The sequence below is a fragment of the Diceros bicornis genome, chromosome 6 (assembly GCF_020826845.1).
Source record: "Diceros bicornis minor isolate mBicDic1 chromosome 6, mDicBic1.mat.cur, whole genome shotgun sequence".
NCBI classification, from domain to species: Eukaryota; Metazoa; Chordata; class Mammalia; order Perissodactyla; family Rhinocerotidae; genus Diceros; species Diceros bicornis.
In genome coordinates, this window is record NC_080745.1 from 74,748,128 (window position 1) to 74,765,627 (window position 17,500).

Genomic DNA, 17,500 nt, shown 5'->3' on the forward strand with positions numbered 1-17,500 from the left:
TTAGAAGAGCTGCTGAAGTCTTTGCAATCAGAGGGAGAATTAAGCCTATAAGACAAATTTAAATAATGTAATAGTATAAATTCTGACCCGGAAGTCCCATAATCTGTTCAAGCTTGTGTGATAGGTATTTCCAGCCCTTGTTAATTATATAGTTTTGCAAATGTATTTTAGTGAGATTTGATGTGATTTTTATAGAGCTAAACTTTTGAATGTTTGAAAAATATCCCTGTAAGTTCAGGAACAAGAGTTATTTTTAAAATATAAGCATCCTTAATGTGAATCAAATGATAGTGTAGGGAAAGTCAAAACTTATGAAACAAACCTAAATTATTTATTGACCAATATTTGAGTGCCTACTAGCTACATTTTAATAGGGCCTTTTTATATGTTGCTACATTTACTAAATTTTGTTAAGGAGTTTTGCATATATATTATCATGGACATTGATCTGTAATTCTCTTTTTTTCTTTTTTGTAATGGTTTGTTATCAGGGTAATGCTGCCTTCATATCGTAGAATGAGTTGGGAAGTGTTCCTTTTTTATGTTCTGGAAGAGTTTGTGTTAGAATTAGTATTAATATTATTTAGAGAGAATTAGTATTTAAAGAATTAGTATTATTTCCTCAAATGTATAGAAGAATTTATCATTTATGCAGTCTGGCACTGGGGTTTTCTTTGTAGGAAGGTTTTAAATTACTAATTTAATTTAGTTAATAGACGTAGAGTTATTTGGGTTTTCTATTTCTTCTCAATTGAATTTTGTAGTTTGAATCTGTCCAAGCACTTTTCTGTTTTATATAATTTGTTGAATTTTGGGGCATAAAGTTTATAGTAGTCCTTTTTTATTCTTTGAATGTCTGTAATATGTGTAATCATGTCCCCCTTTCATTGCTGATTCTGGTAATTTGGGTCTTCTCTCTTTGCTTGACCGGCCTGGCTAGAGGTGTATCAATTTTATTGGTCTTTTCAAGAAAACTGCTTTTGTTTTTTCCTTTTCTATTATCTTTCTGTTTTCTTTCTTTTTTTTGTTTTCTGCTCTTTATTATTTAGTTCCTTATTAACTTTAGGTTTAATATGCTCTTCTTTGTCAACTTAAGTTGTTAGATTGATTTCAGACCTTTCTTCTTTTCACTATTTAAGCATTTATAGCTATAATCTACCTCCAAATACTATTTTAGCAGCAGCACACAAATTCTGATCTGTTGTCTTTTTATTATTATTCAGTTCAAAATATTTTCTAAATATTTCTTGTAATTTCTTCTCAACTCATGGATTGTTTAGAAATGAATTGTTCAATTTCCAAGTATTTAAGAGATGTTTTCAGATATTTTTTGTTATTGACTTATAAAATATGATCTATTTTGGTAAATGTTCTATATGCAGTTGAAAACGTCTGCTTCCTCTTTGGAGGAAGGTCAAGTTGGTTGATAATGTTATTTATTTCTTCTATACTCCTATCGATTTCCTGTCTATTTTTTCCTTCAATTAGTGAGAAATGAGTGTCGAAATATCCAACTATAAAAGATTTGTTGGGGCCAGCCCAGTGGCGTAGTGGTTAAGTTCCCACACTCTGCTTCGGTGGCCCGGGGTTCATGGGTTTGGATCCCGGGAGCAGACCTACACCACTCATCAGCCATGCTGTGGAGGCATCCCATGTACGAAAATAGAGGAAGATTGGCACAGATGTTAGCTCAGGGCCAATCTTCCTCACCAGAATAAATAAATTTGTCTTTCTCCTATTAGTCCTATTATTTTTGGCATCTTGTATTTTGAAACTTTGTTATTACTTGTATATATACTTAGAATTTTTTTTTTCCTGATGAGGTGATGTATCATTGTAAAATGGCTGTCTTTTTCTCTGGTAATATTTCTTTTTCTAAATTCTATTTTATTTGATATTAATACAACCATTCCAGCTTCCTTGTTGATTGGTGCTTTCATTTTATATTTTTTTCTATTCTTTTACGTTTTTGTGTCTTTATATTTAAAGTGGTTTCTTGTAGACAGCATATAGTTAGGTCTTGTGTTTTTATCCTGTCTGACAGTTTTTGCCTTAACTGAAGAGTTTAGACCATTTACATTTAATATAGTTACCAATATGCTTGGGTTAAAATCTACCATCTGGCTATTTATTTTCCATTTGTGCCATTTGTTACTTATTCCTTTTTTCCCTCATTTCATGCCTTCTTTTGAATTGAGTATTTTTTTATAAATTCCATTTATCTCAACTGTTGGCATATTAGTTATACATCTTTGTTACTTTTAGTGTCTGCTCTTCTAGTATTTACAGTACATATCATAACACAGTCAACATTGAAATAATAATAATATTATACCACTTCACATATAGCCTAAGAACCTTACAGTAGAGCTCTCCTACTTCTCTCATATTTTGTGCAATTATTGTCATACGTTTTACTTCTTCATGTGTTATAAATCCCATAATAATACATTGCTATTGTTTTTTTTTTTTAACTATCTTTTATAAGCTTTTTGTTTTGAACAAATTTTAGACTTACAGAAAAGTTGCAAAACCAGTGAGGGTTCTCATAGACCCTTAACCCTGCTTCCCCTAAAATTAACATCCTACATAGCCATTGTACATTGATCAAAACCAAGAAATTAACATTGGTACAATGCTATTAACTATAAATTTTATTCGGATTTCACCAGTTTTTCCAGTAATTTCCTTTTTCTGTTACAGAATCCCACATTACATTTAATTGTCATGTGCCGTTAGTCTCCTCCAACTTGTGACAGTTGGAAAGACTGAAAGTCTGTGCTTTCATGATGTTGATACTTTTGAAGAGTACTGCTTACATATTATGTAACATTTCACTCATTTTTTGTTTGCATTATGTTTTCTCATGACTAGTTTGAGGTTTTGCGTTTTTGGCAACAATACCGCAGAGGTGATTGTGGTGCCTTTCCAGTGAATCATATCAAGAGATACATGATGTTAATGTGTCTCATTACTGATGATTTTGACCTTGACTGCTTGATTATGGTGGTTTCTGCTGTGCTGCCTCACTTTAAGATTAATAATTTTTTCTTTTAATTAATAATTATCTTGAAGTACTGGTTTTAGACTATGCCAATGTCTTGTTTTTCCTTAATCTTGTGCTCATGAATTTTAGCATTCATTGGTGGATCTTCCCTGAAACAATTATTACTGTATTCTAGTGATGATATTTTTAAATTTCCCTCTTTCCTTTTGCATTTATTAATTGAAATTCTTCTATAAGGAAGAGCTGTCCCTTCTCCCTCATTTATTTATTTATTCAGTTACTTAATTATATCAATCTGGATTTGTTTATTCTAGTCTATAGGTTTCAATCCAATATTTATCATTTTGTTGCTCGAATTGGTCCAGCTTTGGTTATTGTGACTCTTTTAGGTTAGTTCCTGTGCCTTTTGGCATGCCATCATCCTTTTCAGTTATGTATTAAAGAGATTAAAAAATGTGAAAAAAAATCTTATATTTACCCATGTATTTACCACTTCTAGGACTTTTTGTTGTTGTGTAGATCTGAATTTCTATCTATTTTCCTTTTGCCCAAAGAACTTCCTTTAATACGTGTATATTGTAGTGCAGGTTTGCTCATAATGAATTCTCTAGGCTTTTGTTTGTCTGAAAGACTTTATTTTGCTTTCGTTTTTGAAAGCTGTTTTTCCTGGTATAGAATTCTAGTTTGACAGCTTTTTTTCCTTTCAGTTTTAAAGATATTTCTCGTATTTTTTTTCCTGACTTGCCTAGTTTATGTTTCTGACAAGAGTTTTGCTGTTATTCTTATCTTTATTTCTGTGTTGTCTTTTTTTCTCTGTATATTTTTAATATTTTTTCTTTGTCCCTGCACTTTGGTTATAGTGTGCCTCTGGTTTTCTTCATGTTTCTTCTGCTTGAAGTTTATGAGCTTCTTAGATCTGTGGGTTTATGGTTTTCATCAAAAGTGGAAAGATTTGAGCCATTATTTCTTGAAATTTTCCCCTCTTTTTGGCTCCTTCTTTGCTTTTTCTAGTCTATGGATCTCTAACTACATGTATATTATATATATCATATCTCTTTAATTGTCATTTAGGTCATTGATGTTCTGTTCATTTTTGTGTGTATTTTAGACTGTTTTTACTGCTATTTTTTCTATTGCTATATATCATTTCTTTTAGTATCTAAATCTATTGTTAATTCTATGCAATGAAATTTTAATTTTAGATATTGTATTCTTTACCTCTGTACATTCCATTTGGGTGTCAGTTTTGTTCCAGTTTTCTTTGCTTTCTTGAACATATGGATCTCATTTTTAATAACTTTTTCAATGTCTGTGTCTTCTGTTCCATCATCTGTTTTATTTCTGTCTATCCTATGGAATGATTTTTCTCCTCGTTGTGGATGATATTTTCCTGTTTCTTTGCATGCTTGATAATTTTTGATTGGGTGTCCAGCACTATAATTTTTACATTGTTGGATCTTAGATTTTGTTGTATTCCTTTGAATAGTGCTAGACTTTGTTCTGGCATACAGTTAAGTTACCTGGAGTCAGTTTGATCCTTTTGTGGCTGGCTTTTAAGCTTTTTTATGGTGGTTTCAGAGCAGCCTTTAGTCTGGATCTAATTTAGCCCCACTGCTAAGGTGATGCCTTTCTGAGGACTCTCTCTGATGACACTGTATATTATGAGGTCTTTTCTTTCTGACTGTTAGGCACTCAGACTATTCCCAGCCTGTGCGATCGCTGGGAATTGTTTGGGCTGCTGCTTTCTGCTGGTTCTTTGCTCAGCCTCTGGTAATTTCTTTTCACATATATGCAGGTCAGTACTTAGGCAAAGACTCAAAGGGACTTTTCTGCAGATTGCACAGATCTCTCTTTTTGCTTCTCTCTTATCTCTCAAATTCTGCCCCCAAAATTCTAGCCACCTGGACCTTCCTACACTCTGATTTTTTGCCACAACTCAGTAAGACTGTTGGCTTTTGTTCAGTAGTCCTTCCCTGCTTTTTTTTTTTTTTTTTTTAAAGATTTTATTTATTCATTTTTTCCCCCCAAAGCCCCAGTAGATAGTTGTATGTCATAGGTTCACATCCTTCTAGTTGCTGTACGTGGGACCCGGCCTCGCGTTGGACGGAGAAGTGGTGCCCTGGGGTGTGCCCGGGATCCGAACCCGGGCCGCCAGCATCAGAGCGCGTGCACTTAACCGCCAAGCCACGGAGCCGGCCCTTCCCTGCTTTTTTATGGCCCGGATCATGCCTATAGCCAATAACCTGGGGCAGTCATAATGCTCATATAGTTTCTTTCCTTTATATCAGGGATCATAGTCATGTATGGCTGTTGTTTACTGTCTACAAACCATTTTCTCATATACTTTCCATTGTCTAGTTGTATCATGGCCAGAAATGGAAGTCAATAACTCTTGATTGTATAGTATAAGTGGTTAATATTATAATGACTGTGGATTCTGTTATTGTCCTCTGAAAAATGTCAAATTTTATTCTGGTAGGTAATTAAATTACTACTGAGTCTTTTTGACCTTGTAGAGTCTTGGATTTAGCTCTCTTAGGGTGGTTCTATTTAGTTGTGTCCTTAAACTCAGTGCAAATTAGTTTTGAGATATTGTCTTTACTCCTATAGTATGGCCCTTTTGGGATTCTGTCTCCTGACCCCTCTACCTTGGCAGGACTGAAATTCTAAAATCTTACCCACTACAGATGGTAGCTGTCAAAATCTCTGCTCAGCTCTTTTAGCCTTCCTGTTGTTGTTTTCCCCTGGGCTCCTTGCAGTCTTCTCACCCATAGGTGTATTTTTGGAGTCAGTCAAGGATTTGAGGGGTGTCTGTATGCAGATTTGGGACCCCACTTTTTTGTGGTTTCCTCCTTTCCAGGGTATCCAACCTTGAATTCCAGCCACTGTCATAACCCTGAACCTTGTCCTCCGGCTTCTCAGGCCAAGAGGACTCTGGCTTTCTATTTGAGATTTATTTTACAGGCAGATTTGTGGTTAGCTTCATGGTTAGCTTCATGGTAAAGGCCTTAAAAATGTGGATCTCTCTCAGTGTGATTCCTCTACATTAGTTATCTACTATTGTGTAACAAATTACTCTAAAACATAGCTCTTAAAACAACACTTATTTATTATCTACGGTTTCTATAGTTCAGAATCAGGCACAGCTTAACTGGATCTTCTGCTTCAGGGTTTCTCACCCTGAAGAGAAACCTCAGTCAAGGTGTTAGCCAGGGCTGGGGTGTCATCTGAAGGCTTGTCTAGGAAAGGATCCACATCCAAGCTCATGTGGTGGTGTCAGCATTCAGTTCCTGCCCAGTTGTTGGACTAAGGAGTAAGAACTCTTGCTGACTGTTGACTGGAGAGTGCCCTCAGTTCTTTGCTACATGGGCCTCTCCAACATGACAGCTTGCTTCATTAAAGGGTGCAAGTTGAGAAGGCAATACAGTGCTGGCAAGATGGAAGTCACAATCTTTTGTAACCTAATCACAGATGTGACATCTCATCACCTTTGCCATATTTTATTCATTAGAAGCAAGTCACTAAGTTTAGCCCACACTCAAGGGGAGAGGTGATTATACAGTGTATACAGTTATACAAGGTAAGGTCATTGGCACCATCTTAAAGTCTGCCTACCATAGTTCCCTTTTTGCGAGAGTTGAATTCCTTCCACTTTCTACCTGCTTTTGGTCTCTGCATGCTTTTATACAGGGTTTTTTAAAATAATTTGTTCAGAGTTTAAATATTTTATCCAAGACTCCACCATTACCATTAGCCGGAAGCCCAATATTTGACTCTTGGCAGATATTAACCCCAACTCTCTCTTTAGGACAAAAATGTTCTATCATGATAATGTTTTCTTTAAACCTGTGTGTTTTATTTTTTCCCTGATTAACCATTAGATATTTTACCTAGATGTCTTACTAATATCTCACATTCAGTATGGTCAAGGTATAACTTTTCACTAAAAACTTTTCTTCCTTTTGTATTCTATTTCTCTCTCTTAATTGCATCATTGTCTTCTCTGTCAACCCAGGTTCAAGATCTTGGAATCAGAAGGTTTTTTTTTTGTTTTTCTTTTTTAGCTCTAGTCAAGGTATGGCCTATGTACCAGACAGGTTCTGGACCACCAAATTTTTGTTACCAGTTTGTCACCAGTTAAGAACAGAAATTTAAAGTAAGCATTTAGAATCTTGTAGAACAATTTGACATTGTTGGGACATCCAAGCATGCAGTTTTGTATTTTACAAAATGTTGGTCCACAACCAATTGGGGGGAAAACAAAACCCAAAAACTGGGCCTTCACTGTGTATAATTTGAGAATCATTGTTCTTATAGTACTCCTGTTGCTTTTTCCACCTCTCTTATTTGCTTTTGTAGTGGGCCTGTTCATTCAACTGCTATTGATTTAGTGTAGGCCCTCATATTATTTCATGTGGGCTGATTGCAGTAGCTTCCTAATATACTGTGCTTCCTATTTCTGCCTTCTCCAATCCATCCATTCAAATTTATGAGAAAATAGTTTTTTTTAGTACAGCATTCTGATTATCATGCTTTGCTCAAAAACTTAACTGTACTTGATTATCTGATCAAAAAGTTCCAGATTCCTTAGTTTGATATTTAATACTCCAGATCTCTTCTCTTCCCCTTTCCCTTCCTCTTCCCCTCCCCTTTTTTCTTATATCCCCTCCCATGCCCTGTGTTTCAGTTCAAAGGTACACATTGTTTCCCTTCTCAACACTCTTATTTCCAGCTTCCTTTCCCTGCTTTATCTTTGTTTACAGCAATTATCACTTCATTTCCTTATTTTCTGATTCCCCATTCCATGCACCCTAGAATGTGAGCTCCATGAGAATAGAGACTTTGTTTTGTTCACCGCTGAATCTCCAGTAGGTGCCTAATAAGTGAATGAGATGGTCACCTTAGAGATAAAGAACTTTGACCATGAATGGCCTTGAAGATCAAGAAGAATGGCTCTTGAATGGTAAGGTTTCATAAGCAGGGCCCTCTCTAGCCTCCCTCAAATCACATATAGTCTCCTACTAATTTTGAATTTCATGAGAACAGTATTGTGTATGTTATAGTCTCTTTATATCTTTAGTGCCTCGTATTGTACCTGATAAAAAGAATGCACACATAAGAATTTTTTGTCTGACTGACTGAGTTAATGCTCTTATAGCAATAATTTATCTTCTGTTATGTTTTAGGGACATAGTATATTCAAATGGTTGTATAATAATGTTCCTCTGTTACTGATCAAACCCCACAGGTTTAGTTTTTTCATTTATTTAATCAGATGCTCGTTAAGCTTCTGCTGTGAACAAAGCCATATATAAAATATTTTTAACATAATTGATAAAAGTCAAAGATTATTCTAAACTAAGATGTGAAAAAAATGGGAAACTTATAAAAGTGCCAAATAATCTCAGGAATTTGTTATTTTAAGCATTATAATTACTTGCAGTCTCCAGAATGGGGAAAAAAACCTTTCTTCCTTCTAAAATTGCTCTTCTCTTGTTTGAACTTTAGTTTTACATCCCAGCTATCTAACTTCTCGATATCAGGGGCCACGTGTTCCACTGCTTTTTGCATGTGGAAGACTGTCTTTCTCTATCACAAAATGAAAATCAGTTTAATATATTAGAGCAACCTGGGAGACTGTGTTGCTTAGAGAAATAGAAGGAAGAATCCAACATGAATCTAGTCAGTGTTATCATCTTTGAGAAGGGAAGGGGTATGTCCAGCATGCTTCATTGTCTGGAAATAGAGTAATGTCATGCTTAAAAAGTTTTGGATACAGTCTGCAGTCTTGGCTCCTCTGAAGACAGGACAAAAGGAAAATAAATTTTTCAAAGTGGAAATGGTTTAGACTTGAGAGAACTTCCATAGAGAAACACATTTTACTAAAATATGTTGAAGATCATGCATCTAATACAAATTTAAGAAATGCCTTTTCCTGTTTTTCTGCCATGGTTTGGATTAAGCAATGTCCAAAGCAGGGGCTTGGGCCAGAGACTGTTGTTTTTTTTTAACTTTTTATTGATATTACAACTCAAGATTGTTTACAAACTATGTAAGCAGTATCCAACTTAAAAAATAGAACGTCCAGACCACCTAGGAAACTCCTCTTTCAGTCACTATTCCTGTCGAGGGTAACCTAGTATCCTGACTTCTACCAACGTACATTAATTTTCCTTGTTTTTATATAAGTGGAATCATAATATATGTATGTTTTTGTGTTCGACTTCTTCCACTTGGCGTTATTCATCATATTGGTGTAGGTAGTTAAGATTGTTCATTCTCGTTACTGCATAATATTCCATAGTGTGACTATAGCACAAGTTATCCATTCTACTGTTGTTTGGTAGTTTCTAATTTGGGGCTAATACAAATCGTGCTAATATGTTATAGTAATGCAAGTCTTTTGGTAAACATGTGGACTCATTTTTGTTGAATATATGCCCAGCAAAGAAATTGCTAAGCCCATGATTTTTTTGCCTCCCTATTTTCCTCATATTATTTCTTTTTCTTGGAATATCCAGGTAGTTCTGAACCATCTTTTAAAGTCTAGCTTTTTTCAATCCACCTATTTTGCTTCTCTATTTACTCATCACTTTGTGTATGTGTATATACCTCCTATTTTATGTTTACAACATTCTGCTCTTTGTTATATTTTTATGTAGAGCCTAATTTTCCAGAATAGATTCTAAGTTTTTTGAGGGGAAACACTGTCACATTATTATTGCTTTTTCATAAAGCTATGTTATATCCTGTAAAGCTGTACTTTCAGAATACAACCACCACCATTACATACCTATTAGAATGGCTAAAATCCAAAACATGGACAACACCAAATGCTGATGCAAACTCTCATTTGTTGCTGATGGGAATGCAAAATGGTATAGCCACTTTGGAAGACAGTTGGCAGTTTCTGACAAAACTAAACGTAGTCTTACCATACAAATCTATCAGTCATGTTCCTAGTTATTTACCCAAATGAGTTGAAGACTTATGTCCACACAATAAACTGCACACAAAGTGGTTTTAGCTTTTTTATTCACAATTGCTAAAAATTGGAAGCGACCAAGATATCCTTCAATAAATGAATGAATAAACTGTGGTACACTCATACAGTGGAGTGTTGTTCAGTGATAAAAAGAAATGAACTATCAAGTCACAAAAAGACCTGGAGGAATCTTAAATGCACATTGCTAAATGAAAGAAACCAATCTGAAAAAGCTACATATAGTGTTGTTCTAACTATAAAACATCCTGGAAAAGGCAAAAGTAAAATATCACTGGTTGCCAGGGGCTCTGGGAGAGGGAGAGAGGGATGAATAAGTAGGTGAAGCACAGGGGATTTTTAGGGCAGTGAAACTATTCTGTATGATACTGTAATGATGGATACATGATAGGAAGCATTTATCAATGCCCATAGAACTGGACAACACAGAGTGAATGCTAACATAAACTGTGGACTTTTAGTTAATAATAATAACGTATCAATGTTGTTTCATCAACTGTAACAAATGTACCACCTAATACAAGATGTTAATAATAGGGGAAACTGTATGTGGGCAAGGGGGTATGTGGGAACTCTCGGTACTTTCTGTGCAATTTTTCTGTCAATCTAAAACCTCTAAAAATGAACAAAAACACTCCTTACCTTCGCCACTACCTCCTTAGTCAAAGCTGAAGTTGTTACCTTAGCCTACAAGGTCCTAAATGAATCTGACTCCTGGCTACTTTATCTCCTACCACTGGCCTTCTGTTGTGTTTTGAACTACTCTTCTTGCCTCTCTTTGTGCTTGCTATTCACTCAGTGTGGAACACACCCTTCTCCCAGATATTTCCATTGTTTCTTCTCTCTCCCATTGTTCAGGTCTGTTCTCAAATGCTACTTCATCAGGGTTACTTTCCCTGTCGACTTAACTATCAACACTTCTGATCTCTCCTTCCCCCCATCACACTCTTTTACTCTTATCCTGCTTTATTTTCTTTTATAGCTGTTAATAATCCCTCACCTTGATTATATTTAATGTTTATTTTTTTCCTTATTAAAATATAAGTTCTGTGAAGGCAGGAATTTTTTATTTTTTCCCTGTTGTATCATCAGCCCCAAGAGTAGTGTCGTCTAGCACATGGTATATGCTTAATAAACATTGGTGGAATGGATGAATGAAGTCCATGTTCTCTGTAGGCAAATCTATGTGGGAAGTCAAATTTAAAGTCAAAAGATTGCTTAGTAAGTATGGAATATGAGTCATAAGATGCATAATATTAATGGCTTATGTCATCAATATGATAGCATCCTGCATTCATTTTCACTAAAAGATACATCTGTTCCATAGACAGCAAACTTCTATTTATGAGTCAGAAAATGCTCTTCAATAAACAGTGTAGGAGAGACTGCTAGTCTCCCTTTTTTCTCATTGAATTTAAAAATGTACAAAAATAAAGAAACATCACAAAATACAAATGTATAAAGTAGAAAATAAAAACCACTCTTAAACCCAGCCAGAGACAAGTCACTGTTAACACCTTGATTATTGTCCTTTAGAACCATCTGAGATGGACTTATATTTTGTTTTGTTTTTTATAATATTTGGATCATATGTGGTAAAACAAATGTTTAAAAGTACTATATAACTGGACAGAGTATAGAAATAGTAAATAGTGTGAAAATATTTCATGAACTGCTTCAATATATAATATCCTATTTTTTGCAAAGTGTAACATAGGCTTTTATCCTGGCATAGTGTTGTCTGGTGAAGAATTTATTGTATATTCAGAATTTTCAAATGTTTCTGATTATTTGAATATGAATAAGAGGAGCTTGGGCAGTTATGAGTGTTACTGTAAAGAAGAGAGATTTTAAACAGTTTTTTCCTTACACTAAAAATGTTTTGTTAATTGCATTAAATAGGAAATTTTGGATTAATTTTGAAAATTTAGATTTTCATGGAAACTGTTTTTATAAATGATAAACTTCTTGGAAGTTTATTATATTTTTTTTCATTGGACTGAAGAAAATTCAAAGTTCTTAAGAAAAAATGTTCTTCCTGAGTCATTTAAAATTTATACATGGATTTTTTGGAAAATCTAAAATAATTTTCAAATTTAACTCACAATAATATATAATTTAGTTGTGAATTTATTGTATTTCATGGACTAATAGACCAAATTATAAAATCATGTTATTTTTGAGTGCTGATACTGTTAAAAAAATTAAATTACATTTCCTGAGTTTTAAGCATTTTCAAAACCTTTAGGCATTACTAGATTGTGAGAAAGAGGTATTACTGTTATTAGATGACACTGTTCTTAATATATGAGTATTAACTTAATTTCTTGACTTTGCAGAGAGTTGTATTCCTGAAAGATAACTTTCTGGAGAGAACATATGCTCAAAAAGATTCAGTTATCATGTAGTGATATACACACATCAGAAGGGATTTAACTTAATTTGAGTCTAGGTGATTATATTCTACTTTTGAAAAACACCTTTTAGTTTTAATGTTAGATAGTCATATGCAAGTTCTTGTCCTAGGATGCTGGTAATTAATCTGTTTCTGTGTTCACTGGCATCCTGAATACTGAAAAAAGCACACACATATATGTTTAGTAACATAGTGTTGTGTTCTGTTTTAACCTAAGAATTAGTTGTTAGCATTTAAGCATTAGAAGATTTTATATGAAAATTTAGATTTCCAGCTTCTCTTGGGAAGTGTGAGGATTGGCCAATATTGAACTTTCTCCATTCCAAGATAGCAGTGATTCTTAATTGGGGCAATTTTGGCATTGTTACAATAGACGACATTTGTTAATGTCTAGAGACAGTTTTGATTGTCATGACTTCATGGGGAGGTGCTATTGGTATCGAATGGGTAACGACCAGGGATGCTGCTTTTATGCACAGGGCAGGCTACTACAACAGAGAATTATCTGGTCCAAAATGTTATAGTACTGAGGTTGAGAAGTCCTGCAATATAGCAACAGTTGACCAAGTTGAATCACAGTTATTCCTTATGAGCTAAAGTTAGCCATAGTCTCCTTCTAACTTGTTTTATTTGCTTGGCTGTGCTCTATACACTTTTGGATTTGTACATCTTCCTTTAGAGTGGTGGAAGTTACTTTAATGGGAACTGAAACCACTTCAAGTATTATTTATTAGAAAAGATGATGGCAAATACAAAAAATGTTTTATTACTCTGGCATGAAGAGTATTAGAATCCAAATTTTATTTTCTCCAGTTATCTTCATTTATTTTTTTTTCAGTTAACATGGTGCTATGTACTAAGCACTGTACTGGATATGGAGAAGATAAGCAGGTGCATACACTTTAAGGATTGTTATGTCTTGAAGAACTGTTCCATTTATCATTATGTAATGCTTTCTATATCCCTGATAATTTCCCTTGCTTTGAAGTTGACTTTGTCTGAAATTAGTGTAGCTGCTCCAGCTTTCTTTTGATTAACAGTAGCATTGTATTTCTCCATCCCTTTACTTTTAATATACCTGTGTCTGTATTTAAAGTGGGTTTTTCAAAGACAACATACAATGGGTCTTGTTTTTGTATCTGCTCTGACAGTCTCTATCTTTTATTTGGTGCGTTTATATTAATCACATTTAAAGTGTTTATTGATTTAATTGGATTAATATCAACTATATAACTGTTTCCTGTTAGTTGAACTTGTTCTTTATTTCTTTTTTGTCTTTCACCATTTTTCTGCCTTATCTGATTTTAATTGAGCATTATATATTATTCCATTTTCTCTCTCCCCAGATCATTTATACTTCTTTTAACTTTTTTGTTATTTGTATGTATGTGTGTAGTTGCCCTGGAGTTTGCAGTATGCATTTACAGCTAATATAAGTCCACTTTCAAATAACACTATACCACTTCTGGGTAGTGCAGGTGACTTAGAATATTCCCAGTTCCTCCCTCATGTCCCTTATAACATTACTGTCATTCATTCCATTTATCCTTAAGCTGTGATCACCTAATATATTGTTGCTATTAATACTTTGAACAAACTGTAATCTGTTAGGTCAATTAAGAGTAAGAAAGTAAAAGATTTTACTTTATCTTTATTTATTCTTTCTCTAATACTCTTCCTTTCTTTATGTAGATCCAGGTTTCCCACCTATATCATTTTCCTTTCTGAAGAACTTCTATTAATATTTCTTACAAGACAGGTCTACTGGAGACAAATTCCCTCGATTATTATTTGTCTCAGAAAGTCTGTATTTCTCCTTTGCTTATTGAAGGATAATTTAATTGGATACAGACTTTTTAATTGGATACAGACTGGTTTTTTTCTCTCAACATGTTAAATGTTTCATTCCTTTCTCACTTGCTTGCATAGTTACTGAAGAGAAGTCCAATATAATTATTGTCTTTGTTCCTCTATAGGTAAAGTGTTTTTTTTACCTCTAGTTTCTTTCAAAATTTTCTCTTTGATTTTCTGTAGTTTGAATATGATATGGTTAGGTGAAAACAGGAGATTTTTCTCCTGTCTTTACCCTGAGAACCTGGGCTGGGGCTCCTGGAGATAAAGCACAAGGGTTCCAATTTCTCTCCATCTTTGTTAACACTTGTTACTTTCCGTGTTTTGGTTATAGCCATCCTTATGGGTGTGAAGTGTTATCTCACTGTGGTTTTTAATTGCTTTTCCCTAATGATTAGTAATGTTTAGCATCTTTTAATATGTTTATTATCCATTTGTATGTCTTCAGAAAAATGTCTATTCAAATCCTTTACCCACTTTTAAATTGAGTTTTTTTTTGTTGTTGAATTGTAGGAGTTCTGTATATATTCTGGATATTAATCCCTTAATAGATATATGATTTGAAAATATTTTCTCCCATTCTGTGGTTTGCCTTTTCACTCTCTTGATAGTGTCCTTTGATGCACGAGTTTTTAAGTTTGATGAAATTTGCTTTATCTATTTTCTCTTTTGTTTATAATATGTGCCTTAATAATGTGCCCCACACCCATTTTTCAGAGTTTTATGTACTTTGCTGACTTTTTTAGTATCTCTAACCTCTGCCTTATTTCAAAAAAAAAAGGAAACTCATAAGGCAACCAATATATCTGTTATAAATGATAAGGATTTTGAAGACAGAATAACACTAAGAATAATCTAAGTTGCCATTACAGCCCTTGCAACCAGAATGAGAAGGAGAAATATACCTTATTTTCTATCTTTTTAGAGTACTATTAAATTGAGAAGCAGTTTTTAGTTTATAAATCTCAATTTATATATCTGTATAACGTCAGAGCATATATACCTGTTTGAGAGCATATATATTTTGAGATAGAAGGTGACCCTCAAATTGAACTCAAGATGTATCTGATATTATTGTTTTGAATTTGGTTTAAAAAATTAGCTCTTTTTAAAGTATGGAATATACAAATGTAAATATTTATGGTTGAATTGGTTACTTAAATTTCAAAAAATATGTAATATTGGTTGGTAATCATTTACAATCAACATTTTAACTTTATCAGATGTTATTTTCTTTTTTTATTGAGGTATAATTGACATATTAGCTTCAGTTGTACAACATGATGATTCAATATTTGTAAGATATCATTTTTAAATAACAGTTTCAGATTTTGTGTTTGACTTACTTTTTCAGAAAGAAAGTATAATTATGATATAGAAAATGAAGTTTTTCTTTCAGTATTATTGAATATATTCTTTAATAGTTCTTATTAAATTTTTATGTTGGTCAATTTACAGGTGAATTATGTAACCTCATTACGCTGGATGTAGCTCACAATCAACTTGAACACCTTCCAAAGGAGATTGGAAACTGCACGCAAATAACCAACCTTGACTTGCAGCACAATGAACTGCTAGACCTCCCAGATACTATAGGTATGAGAGGAGAAAGAAGATATTGATAGTCGTTTATAGCTACTTGGGCATTAAAAAGACTATTTTTGATCCATATTGACAATAAAAATTAAAAGATTAAAATTTAACATTGTCAAAGTAGTAAAACTTCTAAAAGATAGTATTTTAAAATTGCTTTTTATTTCCATTTTCTGGCAAAGAAAATAGTTACGTTTTAGGAAGTGAGCTCACTTGGATTATAAAGAAGATAGAATATTGAGTCATATGTATATGTTCTATTATAAGTCTGTGCTTAAATTGCAGAATGCTTGCGTTTTCTGTTTTTTTGTATTTCAGAATATTGCATGCTAAAATAGACCACACTGAAAAATAGAACCATTGCTGTTTAGTGTTTAAAACATGGCCAGCATAGTTTAAAGTTTCATCTGAATATTGAGGTAGTAAGAGAAGAGATGTCTTGAAGTGCAAAATGTGTTTCGGAGATTTAGCCAAACTACAGAAAGTTGAATTGTGCTTACTGTGATATGCTCTATATTTATATAGTCTTGTTTATTTTTCTAAATGCCCATAAATTTATACAAACAGTAAAGGGAATTTTTAAAATTTTGGACATCTTTTTAGTTATTGGTGTGGTATAAGGATACTGTAATGTTCACTTAGAAAAATTACATCTGTACATATTTATATAATTTCAATGATGAATATTTACAAGATTCTATTACTAAATCATATGAGGCCTATGATGATGTTATCTTTCTCCAGAAAGATTTTTGTTTGCTTCTTTCAGGTGCCTAGGGGACCACTTTAATCCATCCATATTCTAAGGCTTGAGATTTTTCTGGTCCCCCAGGTGATTCAAAGGCAGGCTGCAGACTAATTGGAGGGCTGTTTTACTTCCAGTTCACCCTTAGTACTAGAGTGCAGCCTTGTAGGGTCCCAGATGATATCAATTACTAGACTCCCCACCCTTGGCAGGCTCTGGATTTTGACTCTTGGCAGATACATGCCTTAGCCTTTCAGCCTTGTCTTCTAGTTAGGGAAGCACTCTCCGGACAAAATCCTTTTCAGTGTTTTGCTTGTTTCTGGGTTCACAACTGGTTTCTGGCCTGGTAATTAGTCATTATCTTGTTTGCTCTCTGATTTTTGTTTTAGAAGTGCTTTTAGTTTTTTTCAATGGGAATGTTTGCTTGAATTACCTAGTCTACCATTACTTCAGAAGCAATTGTTAAGGAATTTTTTAATAAGTTATAATAGACTGTCTTAGGTTACATGACAACTTTCTTTACAGAAAGCAGACTGAGACTTCTTCAGGATACGATAGCTAGCCATTAGAACCTATGTCTTCTTGATTCTTGGCCAGAACTCTTTATATCACATTACTATTTGTAGTGGCAAGAGACTAAGTATTCTAGTTAACTACTTATCTGGATTAGATTCATCTCTGAAGGGTAAGATGGTCTACAACACATAATGAATTTTTCTATTACTATTCATAGTAAATATTCTACCAAATTTCCTATATAAATAAAGGAATCAGATTTCTGGTTCAATAGGGACCGAACACAATTATTTCTTGCTTTTTTCTCTTTTTAAAATCTATTGAAATGGCCAAGGTGAACAAAGAGAAAGTGACCCTAGAAGAAAAAGA

The 17,500-nt window shown here is 33.7% G+C and overlaps 1 protein-coding gene across 2 annotated transcripts in view; it reads left to right on the forward strand.

Annotated features, from left to right (window-relative positions):
- The window catches only part of SHOC2 (SHOC2 leucine rich repeat scaffold protein), a 96,412-nt gene that overhangs the window by 57,120 nt on the left and 21,792 nt on the right, over positions 1 to 17,500 (forward strand). For both annotated transcript variants that reach the window (XM_058543974.1, XM_058543975.1), the window contains exon 3: positions 15,736 to 15,873. In XM_058543974.1, the coding sequence (XP_058399957.1) occupies positions 15,736 to 15,873 (138 nt within the window). The remainder of the gene's footprint in view (positions 1 to 15,735; positions 15,874 to 17,500) is intronic.